We start from the raw sequence: 13053 nt of genomic DNA, 5'->3' as shown, positions 1-13053 counted from the left end.
TCAACCCTATGCACGATGTAAGCAAAATATTGTCTACTTCATTGACGAACTGGACCCATGAGGAAAACGGGTCCAAAACAACCACGAGTCACCGGCCAAGTCCGGTCAGTTTACGCGTGGTGGTGTGTACGACACCAACGTGTTCTTCTACCAAGTATGCAGATGAAGTTATACATAACTGCATGCACATGTGCTTTATAATATTAGATGCACGACAGAATTTCCGACCTGAACTACAGACAGGATTACGACTTGTTTACAGGCAAAACTGTAACAACCTGCTCCCTTGGTTGGAAGGCAGAGCATATAAAAAGACAACATATTTTATCTAAGACATAAACTATGAGTCACTTACTGCAACACCGGGCAGTTTATTATTGTACTTTATCATTGCCCATGTTGTATTGCTGAGGAAGAAGAAAAAAAAAAGCAAATAGCAGCCTAATGTTTATTTGACAAGCATTTTGGTGTTTGAAAAAGCTGCATGGATGGTCAGGACCACATGATGCTGGGATGAGAATGACCACACACATGCTGCAAAATAACACAGCTGGTCTGCTGGTACTATACTGGCTTGATTGCAGTATTCATGTACACAAACCACCGCCATTTTTAAGACAATATCCCCTAAAATAACATAAAAATTCACCATTTTGTATACAAGATTTTGCTAAGAGTTCAGAGGTGCCGTTTTATATATATATATATATATATATATATATATATATATATATATATATATATATATATATATATATATATATATATATATATATATATATATATAGCCAAAAGTATTTGGCCACCTGCCTTGACTTACATATGACCTTGAAGTGCCATCCCATTCCTAGCCCATAGGGTTCAATATGATGTGGGTCCACATTTTGCAGCTATTACAGCTTCAACTCTTCTGGGAAGGCTGTCCACAAGGTCGCAGAGTGTCATTTATAGGACTATTCGACCATTCTTCATTGGTGAGGTCACACACTGATGTTGGTGGAGAAGGCCTGGCTCTCAGTCTCCGTTCTAATTCATCCCAAAAGTGTTCTATCGGGTTTAGGTCAGGACTCTGTGCAGGCCAGTCAAGTTCATTGATTGATTGATTGATACTTTTATTAGTAGATTGCACAGTTCAGTACATATTCCGTACAATTGACCACTAAATTGTAACACCCGAATAAGTTTTCCAACTTGTTTAAGTCGGGGTCCACGTTAATCAATTCATGGTAAATCCACACCAGACTCTGTCATCTATGTCTTTATGGACCTTGCTTTGTGCACTGGTGCACAGTCATGTTCGAAGAGGAAGGGGCCCACCCCAAACTGTTCCCAAAAGGTTTGGATTATGGAATTGTCCAGAAATGTTTTGGTATCCTGGAGCATTCAAAGTTCCTTTCACTGGAAATAAGGGGCAAAGCCCAACTCCTGAAAAACAACCCCTCCAACAAATTTCACACTCGGCACAATGCAGTCCGAAATGTAGCATCTCACGCTTTGCATTGGACTTGGTGATGCATGGCTTAGATTCAGCTGCCCGGCCATGGAAACCCATTCAATGAAGCTCTCTGCGTACCGTACGTGGGCTAATTGGAAGGTCACATGAAGTTTGGAGCTCTGTAGCAACTGACTGTTCAGAAAGTCTTTGTACTATGTGCTGACCCCTCTCTTGTCAGTTTACGTGGCCTACCACTTGGTTGCTGTTGTTCCCAAACTCTTCAATTTTCTTATAATAAAGTCGACTTTGGAATTTTTAGGAACGTGGAAATTTCATGACTGAGTGGCACCCAATGACAGTTCCACGCTGGAAATGACTGAAAGCGGCCCATTCTTTCACTAATGTTTGTAGAAACAGTCTCCATGTCTGACTATCACCATGGCATGACACACATGAAATCCCCCAGGGCAGTGCCCTCTTACTTTATCGTCAGGTTGGCATCTCAGCTTACCCTGGTGGTGTAGGCGGCCTCGGGGTCGTCCTCCAGGACCCGGGACAGTCCGAAGTCTGAGACTTTACACACCAGGTTGCTGTTGACCAGGATGTTGCGGGCTGCCAGGTCTCTGTGGACGTAGCCCATGTCGGACAGGTACTTCATGCCCGAGGCGATGCCACGCAGCATGCCCACCAACTGGATGCCGGTGAACTGGGCGTCGTGTTTCTAAGGAACAAAACGTTTGTTGATTCACAAAAGTGACCTTTGGGACAATTTGCATGAAACAAAAACCTTTTGGCTACTAAAACGACCACGGCGTTAACCTTTAAAGAGGCAACTTTGGATATTTTGCGCCACGTTTTAAGTCAGAAGTGGCACACAGCTCCTAATGGATGTTGGACACCAGTAAAAAGTCCCTTCATCGGTGTTTTTTAGAACATTGTCACAAAGTAGTGAATCAAAGTCAATCCTATCTGAATAAGGCACGGAAAAAAAAAAATATATATAAATATATTCACAACGCTTCACTTTCCCCACATGTTGTTATTTTACAGCCTTATTCCAAAATGGAATGCATTCAGTTTTTTTTTTTCCCTCAAAATTCCACACACAACACCCCATGGTGAAAACGTTTACTTTTGCAAAGTTATTAAATATGAAAAACAAATAAACAAAACATTGGCCCTGTGATGAGGTGGCGACTTGTCCGGGGTGTACCGCGACTTCCGCCCGAATGCAGCTGAGATAGGCTCCAGCACCTTCCGCGACCCCAAAAAGGGGACAAGCGGTATAAAATGGATGGGTGGATTGTTTGTACAGTGCGTCCCGGAAAGTATTCACAGCGCTTCACTCCCCCCCCCCCCCCCACATTTTCTATGTTACAATCTCATTCCAAAATGGAATATATTCATTTCTATCCTCAAAATTCTACACACAATACCCCGTAAGGACAATGTGAAAAGTTTAAACAATTATTATTGGCTAATTTATTTAACTTAAAAAAATAAATGTACATAAGTATTGACAGTTTTCGCTCAGTATTTTGTTGATGCACCTTTGGTTGCAATTCAAGTCTTTTTGAACACGATGCCATGAGCTTGGCACTTGGAACGTTTTTTTTTTAGGTCAGAGTCGACATTTGCTCAAAGGTTCAAGTCAGAGTCACACAATAAATACACTGTCATCCATTCATCATAGCAGGAAAACATGTTTGCAACATGTTATGAGTACCGGTAGTTTTTTATAGTTGAGCAAAATACGTAAATATTCCATTTTAATTTGAACGTTACACATTACATATATACTTAAAGTGATGGAGGCTTTTTGGATTGTTTTAAGCATTTTATCGGCAGAATAGAGAAACTCCCATTAGTTTAATTGTGCGCTGACTTTTGCTAGGGATTCTTTATGATTTAGAATGCATTAAAAAAGAAAAAAACATTTGTGTTCCTGTCTTATATAAGGATTGTGAATGACAGAAGACTAAAAAAGGAACAAAAATATATGAATTGGGAAGAATTTGGACTTTTTTTTAATTTAGGAATGTTGTTTTTAGGTCAGAGTCGACATTTGCTAAAAGGTTCAAGTCAGAGTCACACAATAAATACACTGTCATCCATTCATCATAGCAGGAAAACATGTTTGCAACATGTTATGAGTACCGGTAGTTTTTTATAGTTGAGCAAAATACGTAAATATTCCATTTTAATTTGAATGTTACACATTACATATATACTTAAAGTGATGGAGGCTTTTTGGATTGTTTTAAGCATTTTATCGGCAGAATAGAGAAACTCCCATTAGTTCAATTGTGCGCTGACTTTTGCTAGGGATTATTTATGATTTAGAATGCATACAAAGAGAAAAAACATTTGTGTTCCTGTCTTATATAAGGATTGCAAATGACAGAAGACTAAAAAAGGAACAAAAATATATGAATTTGGAAGAATTTGGACTTTTTTAAAATTTAGGAATGTTGTTTTCAGGTCAGAGTCGACATTTGCTCAAAGGTTCAAGTCAGAGTCACACAATAAATACACTGTCATCCATTCATCATAGCAGGAAAACATGTTTGCAACATGTTATGAGTACCGGTAGTTTTTTATAGTTGAGCAAAATACGTAAATATTCCAATTTAATTTGAAGGTTACACATTACATATATACTTAATGTGATGGAGGCTTTTTGGATTGTTTTAAGCATTTTATCGGCAGAATAGAGAAACTCCCATTAGTTTAATTGTGCGCTGACTTTTGCTAGGGATTCTTTATGATTTAGAATGCATTAAAAAAGAAAAAAACATTTGTGTTCCTGTCTTATATAAGGATTGTGAATGACAGAAGACTAAAAAGGAACAAAAATATATGAATTTGGAAGAATTTGGGATTTTTTTAAATTTAGGAATGTTGTTTTTAGGTCAGAGTCGACATTTGCTAAAAGGTTCAAGTTAGAGTCACACAATAAATACACTGTCATCCATTCATCATAGCAGGAAAACATGTTTGCAACATGTTATGAGTACCGGTAGTTTTTTATAGTTGAGCAAAATAAGCAAAATATGTAAATATTCCAATTTAATTTGAACGTCACACATTACATATATACTTAAAGTGATGGAGGCTTTTTGGATTGTTTTAAGCATTTTATCGGCAGAATAGAGAAACTCCCATTAGTTTAATTGTGCGCTGACTTTTGCTAGGGATTCTTTATGATTTAGAATGCATACAAAAAGAAAAAAAAACATTTGTGTTCCTGTCTTATATAAGGATTGTGAATGACAGAAGACTACAAAAGGAACAAAAATATATGAATTGGGAAGAATTTGGACTTTTTTTTCATTTAGGAATGTTGTTTTTAGGTCAGAGTCGACATTTGCTCAAAGGTTCAAGTCAGAGTCACACAATAAATACACTGTCATCCATTCATCATAGCAGGAAAACATGTTTGCAACATGTTATGAGTACCGGTAGTTTTTTATAGTTGAGCAAAATACGTAAATATTCCATTTTAATTTGAAGGTTACACATTACATATATACTTAAAGTAATGGAGGCTTTTTGGATAGTTTTAAGCATTTTATCGGCAGAATAGAGAAACTCCCATTAGTTTAATTGTGCGCTGACTTTTGCTAGGGATTATTTATGATTTAGAATGCAAACAAAAAGAAAAAAAACATTTGTGTTCTTGTCTTATATAAGGATTGTGAATGACAGAAGACTACAAAAGGAACAAAAATATATGAATTGGGAAGAATTTTGACTTTTTTTTCATTTAGGAATGTTGTTTTTAGGTCAGAGTCGACATTTGCTCAAAGGTTCAAGTCAGAGTCACACAATAAATACACTGTCATCCATTCATCATAGCAAGAAAACATGTTTTATGAGTAGTTTTATATTTGTTTGTGATTTGCTGCTGAGCTGGAGAGGAACACAAATGCGGGAGGTTTGTCACGCAAAGGCAGAGAGGGCAGGCAATTTTAGCAGCGGTTAGTGGGAATGTTTTGTCTGTGTTTGTCAGGGCACATCAATCCAAGTGGAGAAGAAGTCACTTTTTGTTTGTTTTTCTTTGTTTATAAAGCCGGACGCGAGCCTCTCATTTGGACGGGAGCGGTTAGTGGCCGGACCACCTGGCACGGTCACTTCAAAGCCCGCGTCTGCTATGTGACGCCCCGCCCGGGGATGGGGATGCGTGCTTGTGACACGTCCAGAGACGGAGTGCAGGCTCCTGGCTGCAGGCCAGCAAAACGAGCGCTCCTCCTCCTCCTCCTCCTCCAGGATGCAGCGTGATGCAGAGCAGACATGTGGAAAAAGGTCTCCGACACGAGTCCAGCAGCTTTGATGTCACTGTTATGACTCGGCTCGCATGCTTTGGTTAATTCCAGCCGGGCGGGTCCACTCCTTTTTTTAAGGAGCGCCGACGTGGTCAAAATAGGGGGAGGAAAAACATCCCTCCCGGCATGATGAAGAAGTCCATGTGACGGGGACACGGCCCAGAGAGGTGGGTTGATGGTTCAAAACCGGGCGCAACACACCCTGTGGACCGGGAGGATTTCTGAAAAGCGTTGGGTGGACAAATTAAGTTAAAAAAAACGAGTGACGTCTGCCTTCGTCGCAATGGCGTCAGGAAGGGTAGAACAACTAAAAATGTGTATCGGACCATTTTGGTGGAAAGTATGCGATCAACATTGCTGATTTGACGACAAACACCGATATCCTATTTATTTTTAGTCCCCCGGATGAGCAGCGACTAGCAGCTAATTGTGTGTCTCCACACACTTGAACCCATAATAGTTAACTGCATTTCTTAGTATCTTGACTATCGTTTGTGTGAATGTTGACGCATTCACACTTATAAAATTCTACATCAGCAAATAATGTATGTATTATTATTTTTTAATTATTATTATTATTATTATTATTATTATTATTATTAGTATCATTATTATTATCATTATTATTATTATCATTATTATTATTATGTGTGAATGTCCAACCAAATATTCACACAATATATATAATGCTCTAAAAAGTATCTATTTATTATTGTTATTATTATTATTATTATTATTATTATGTGTGAATATCCAGCCAAATATTCACACAATATATATAATGCTCTAAAAATTATCTATTTATTATTTTTATTATTCTTATTATTATTATTGTTGTTATTATTATTATTATTATTATTATTATTGTTATTATTATGTGTGAATGTTCAACCAAATATTCACACAATATATATAATGCTCTAAAAATCATCTATTTATTATTGTTATTATTATTACAAATGTATGTGTGAATGTCAAAACATTTACATTTATAAGATTCTACACCAAACAATCATATTTATTTATTATTATTATTATTATTATCCATCCATCCATTTTCTACCGCTTATTCCCTTTAGGGGTCACGGGGGGCGCTGGCGCCTATCTCAGCTACAATCGGGCGGATTATTATTATTATTATTAGTAGTAGTAGTAGTAGTATATATGTGAATGTTTAACATTCACACATATAAAATCATACACCAAAAAATCATCTATTTATGATTATTATAAAAAAAATGTCATGTGTAAATGTCAAAGCATCCACACTTATAAGATTATACGCCAAACAAAAACATAGATTATTATTATTATTATTATTATCATTAGTAATATTATTATTATAGGTGTGAATGTCCAACATTCACACCTATAAGACTATACACCAAAAAATATTGTATTTATGATTATCACGATAATTATGATTATCATTATTATTGTTATTATCATCGTCGTCGTTATTATTATTATTATTTTTATTATGTGTCAATGTCAAAGCATTCACACTTATAAGATTCTACACAAAACAAATATTATTATTATTATTATTATTATTATTAGTAGTAGTAGTAGTAGTAGTAGTATTAAAATATGTGTGAATGCAGGACTTTCACACGTATACAATTCAACACCAAAAATATCTATTTTTTTATTGTTATTATTATTATTATTATTATTATTATTATTGTCACGCCCATGAAATCATGTTTCGTTTTTGTCATGTTTGTTTTTGTTTTTTGGAAAATCGGTTCTTATGTTTGCACTTCCTTGTTTGTTTTATCACCATAGCTACTCATTGATTTTCAATTTGCCCTCATGTCACCCCCCTGTCCTCAGCTCTCACACCTGTTGTTAATCATCATAGCTATTATTTAAGCCACAGTTACAAGGTAGTTGGCCTGGCAACTTCGCGTATTCCTCAACCCCCTTCATGCCATTGCATGCTGTTCATTCATTCTGTCCACGCCAAGTAAGTTTTTGGTATTTCTGCCACAGTACAAGTTTTTGTTTCATGTCTATAGTTTGTAGCCTTTGTGCTAGTTTTTTTTTTTCATTAGTCAAGTTTGTTCTCCGCCCTCGTGCGCGCCTTTTGTTTTGCTTCCTTTGTTTATCTTTTTGTTAGTATATAAATAAACATGTACTCACATTCACATCTCGCTCGTGCCAACTATCCTTTGCGTTGCAAAAACAGACTATCTCCAAGTCATAGTCCAAGTCCTGACAATTATTATTGTTATTATTATTATTATTATTATTATATGTGTGAATTCCCAACCAAACATTCACACTTATACGATTATACACCAATAAATCTTCTATTTATTATTATAATTATTAATCCATCCATCCATCCATCCATTTTCTACCGCTTATTCCCTTTCGGGGTCGCGGGGGGCGCTGGCGCCTATCTCAGCTACAATCGGGCGGAAGGCAGGGTTATTAATATTAATGTTATTATTACTATTATTATATGAGTGAATTCCCAACCAAAGATTCACAATTATAGGATTCTACACTAAAAAAATCATCTGTTTATTATTATTATATTGTTATTATTACTATAATATGTGTGAATGTCAAATAATTTGCACTTATACGATTCCATATAAAAATATTATTATTATTATTATTATTATTATTATTATTATTATTATTATTATTATTATATTAATATTAATATTATTATTATTATTATTTGTGTGAATGTCCAAGCATTCACATGTGTAATGTAGTAACATTTATAATAACATGTAATATATACATGATGTAAGCATGAATGTAGTATCTAGTAACATTCATAATAACATGTAATATTTATATTTTTTGCTCATTTTAAGCATACGGCGGCGTATTAATTTCACAGACGCATCAAAACGTTCACTTTTCCTTAACAACAACAACACTACTAATCGTGGCAAAGACTATTTTGGGACAAATGATGATCCAGAAACTTCTATTTTTGAGCCTGAATATAAGGAGGATGATCTAGAAGTTTTAGAAGCTGTGTGATAAACGGATGCAGCTTTAGTCAAACACTAAGCATCATGTAGCAGCATTGCTAAGTGCTAAACAAGATATACAAACATAATGAAACAATCACTTAATGTACAATGTCTGCTCTCACTGAGATAAAGACTGATGTTTATATCTTCCTGTTTGGATGAAGAATTAATCCTAATTCTTAGGCAGTTTGTCTCGTTGTCTTTCTCGCCATCCCTGGGTCTAAATTGGAAGCCAAAGTTGACCAACTTGTGGGTTTATGACCACAACGTTCTACTATCCAGGTAGAGGCATAATCTAAAATTAAATTTCACCAACTCAGAGGCGACGCAGCAGCTCAATATGTCAACATAGCAGCATAAGCGAGTTAGCTGTCTACAAATAGTCTGTCTGCGTATGCGCTCGTAAAAACAACCTGGTTGAGGAGCAAAGTCACCGCTGCAAATGTCTTCTTCCCCGCCTTCCGTTTGACATTGAATGAAGAAAGCAGGCATCACCTCGCCTGACTCGCAGTTTGAAATAAGACATGTGGGACGCGTGCTCACGTCACCTCGCTTAACCTCAATTATTTTTGGTCTTTCCCCGCTGCGGGTCCTTCCCGACACTTGTGAGACTTCATCCACCCGCGGGCCGGATTCAAATTAGCAGCAGTAAACCTGCGCCTGTTTGTTCACCAAGACTGGCTATAAGTTAAAGAAGGCAATTATTAAATATCGTGTGTGCGGAAAAGGACCTCGCTTTTGGGCAAGCTTGACAGTAATATTTCAACAGGACAGGAAAAACACAAGACTGGGACGGTGCATAAATTCTGCAGAGTAATGATGGAGTTTAGCTTTTCTCCTCATTGTTAGCCAGCAGCGTAGCATCAACATGACGTCGCTGAGTAAATCACCGATAATATCTGCTTTATGACTGTGAACACAAGTATTTTAGGGTTAAACAAAATACCGTATTTCTTTGAATTGCCGCCGGGTATATAGTATGCGCCTGCCTAGAATTACTGCAGGGTCAAACTCGTTTCGCAAAATAATTAGCGCATGCTTAGCATTATCGCCGGCTCAGAATTAACGCCGGGTCAAACCCGTTTCGCAAAATATTATTTTTATTTGCACATGTCTAGAATTTCCACCGGATCAAACTTGTTTCGCCAAATAATTAGCATATGCCTAGAATTTTCACCGGGTCAAACTCGTCACGTCACGAGTGTCATCATTTTCAAAATGGAGGAGGCTGATTTCAATCATTTGAAATGGCATAAAGGGAAGAAGATTAAGAGCTATTCAGTAGGATTTAAGGTCCAAGCTATTGAATATGCTAAAAAGAACAGTAAGCAGCTATGTTTTTTTAATATACCGTAGCTGCGTGTGTCAAATATGAGTCATTAAATGACTCCCGCCTCCTGGTGGTAGAGGGCGCTAGTGATCCTTCTTGCGACTACTCGGCTGCAGACGAAGTGACAACAAGCAGCAAGAGTGAGCAGCGATCCTTTATTTTTTCCTCTCGCTTGCACTTTTAACATGGAGGATTACATATCTAAAATAAAACAGTTTTCTAAACTGGACTTTCAATCAAAGCAGGAGGTAATAAAGGAAGATCTCCATCGAGACAGACACTTTTAAAACTGAAGAAAGGCAAGGAAGACTTCTATAAACAAGTTATCGATGCTTTTGATCAGAAGGAGCTGCGCATGGACTTCATTTATAAGCAAAGGTGAGACCATAATAAAACAATTTTTATTAAATGTGCTTTTCATGATGCTATTCTTACATCACACTCAAATTTATAAGCGCAGGCCTAAATTTACCGCATGCCTTTGGTAAACGCCGGAGTGAGAAGAGGTTTTGAATTGATTAGCGCCCCGGCGGCAATTCAAGGAAATACGGTATTAACAGTAAATGAACAAGTAGATTAATAATGAATTTTCTACCACTTGTCCTTAATAATTATGACACAACAATGGGTGTATAAAGGACACAATATGTTACTGCAGACTAATTAGGAGTATTTGTTTGTTTACTTACTACTAAAAGACAAGTCGTCCAGTATGTTCAACATTTTATTTAAGGACTAAATTACAATAATAAACATATGTTTCATGTACCCTAAAATGTTTTGTTCAAATAGACCCAATATTGACATTATTTTGTGGTCCCCTTTATTTAGAAAAAAGTATCAAAACAACCCTTGTGTGTATCATCAAACTCAGAGTTGAAATAAAGTGTGATTTGCAATTTATTTCAGAGGAGTTATGAAGTCTTCATGATGGAAATCCTGACACAGGTGGTCTGTATGTAGTGAATAATTCCCGACATGCACTTACCCTCAGAAAGCTGTCCAGCGAGCCGTTCTCCATGTATTCTGTGACGATCATAACAGGCTTGCCTGCCAAAGAAGGATACATTCCAATTATTGGTCAAATTCTACAATAAATATGACTTCTGTTCATTAATCACACACTTCTGGCTCTCAGCCAAGGCCAAGGCTTCCCCTCCCTCTCCCGCATCTCTTCTGCTTTGTTCTTTGTCTTGTCATACTAATCTAAGAGCTTCTCTTTTGCACTGTTTTGCAAACTCAATAACATGGAATTAATACGTTGGTTGCTCAACTCAACTGACAGGATTTCTCCACCAGAAGCTCAGGTTGAGGTAGACCTCACAGTCCTGCTGGGTACATATGGTACATAGTCTTGGGGAGAGGTGTAGAGTCCTGTGTTTGGCCTTTTAGTTCCGTCAAATACATTGAACATACCTGTTTGTAACTGCGATAACAGGCCATCTGCTGATCTGATCGAGCTTTACTCTGGTCTGTCCACAAATTGGGAAGACAATGGCAAACGTTCAAGGAGCCCAAAAGCTGGGTCGGGCAGAGGTGTGGGCACTCAGACGTTTGATCATTTCTCAATTGAATCGCAAATTAGATAACATCTGAGAGAGGCTCTACGATCGATTTGAGAGCCAGAACTGACGACTAGAGGTGACAAACCAAAACGGTCCTTCATAATCCTAGGATTCGGCTTCGTCCGCATGCTGTAAACACCCCAGTAATTGAGACGAGACGTATCGAACACAGGAATAATGATCTCAAAATGGGACGCATTTTAGCGATATTAGGACGTTTTAGTAACACTCTCGATGTGTGACTCAAACCAGAGAGTTGGGTGGAAGATAAAACCGAGAGTCTTTAGCGAGTTGCCTTGTGTATTTGTTTGGTTGTGGTATTATCAATCAGGTGTCGGTGTCTACCACAGTGGTTCTTAACCTTATTGGAGGTACCGAACCGCACCAAATTCATATCCACATTCACCGAACCCTTCTTTAGCGAAAAAACAAAAAATTTTAACAAATTCAAGACAAAGTTATGTTTTTTTTTACTGGTGCACAAGATCAATCGTGCATGAACCTCACCTTGTTCAAAGAACAAAATCAACACAGTGCATCAACTCACAACAACCTGCCAATCAGATGGAAAATTAGAGGGAACATTGTTTGAGGGTATCCAAAATACGTCGATAGGGAGAAGTTTTTATTTACACGATGAGTTGGGTGTGTCTAGACCAGGGGTAGGGAACCTATGGCTCTAGAGCCAGATGTGGCTCTTTTGATGACTGCATCTGGCTCTCAGATAATTATATTTATATAGCGCTTTTCCCTAGTGACTCAAAGCGCTTTACAAAGTGACACCCAATATCTAAGTTACATTTAAACCAGTGTGGGTGGCACTGGGGGCAGGTGGGTAAAGTGTCTTGCCCAAGGACACAACGGCAGTGACTAGGATGACAAAAGCGGGAATCAAACCTGGAACCCTCAGGTTGCTAGCACGGCCACTCTCCTAACCGAGCTATGCCGAGTAACCGTGTAATATTCTTCCATATCAGTAGGTGGCAGTCGGTAGCTAATTGCTTTGTAGATGTGGGAAACAGCGGGAGGCAGAGTGCAGGTAAAAAGTTGTCTAATGCTTAAACCTGGGGTAGGGAACCTATGGCTCTAGAGACAGATGTGGCTCTTTTGATGACTACATATGGCTCTCAGATAATTATATTTATATAGCGCTTTTCCGTAGTGACTCAAAGCGCTTTACAAAGTGACACCCAATATCTAAGTTACATTTAAACCAGTGTGGGTGGCACTGGGAGCAGGTGTGTAAAGTGTCTTGCCCAAGGACACAACGGCAGTGACTAGGATGGGGGAAGCGGGAATCAAACCTGGAACCCTCAGGTTGCTAGCACGGCCACTCTCCTAACCGAGCTATGCCGAGTAACCGTGTAATACTCTTTCATATCAGTAGGTGGCAGTC

General features: G+C 37.8%; 1 protein-coding gene across 2 annotated transcripts in view; it reads right to left on the bottom strand.

Moving 5' to 3' along the window:
• epha3 (eph receptor A3) overlaps positions 1 to 13053 on the bottom strand; it is a 297755-nt gene that overhangs the window by 38674 nt on the left and 246028 nt on the right. For both annotated transcript variants that reach the window (XM_061918278.1, XM_061918277.1), the window contains exons 13-14: positions 11081 to 11142; positions 1947 to 2156 (exon numbers count right to left, since the gene is read on the bottom strand). In XM_061918278.1, coding sequence (XP_061774262.1) covers positions 1947 to 2156; positions 11081 to 11142 — 272 coding nt within the window. The remainder of the gene's footprint in view (positions 1 to 1946; positions 2157 to 11080; positions 11143 to 13053) is intronic.

This window comes from Nerophis ophidion, linkage group LG13 (assembly GCF_033978795.1).
Source record: "Nerophis ophidion isolate RoL-2023_Sa linkage group LG13, RoL_Noph_v1.0, whole genome shotgun sequence".
Lineage (NCBI taxonomy): Eukaryota > Metazoa > Chordata > Actinopteri > Syngnathiformes > Syngnathidae > Nerophis > Nerophis ophidion.
This window is presented reverse-complemented; position numbering and strand designations above follow the sequence as displayed.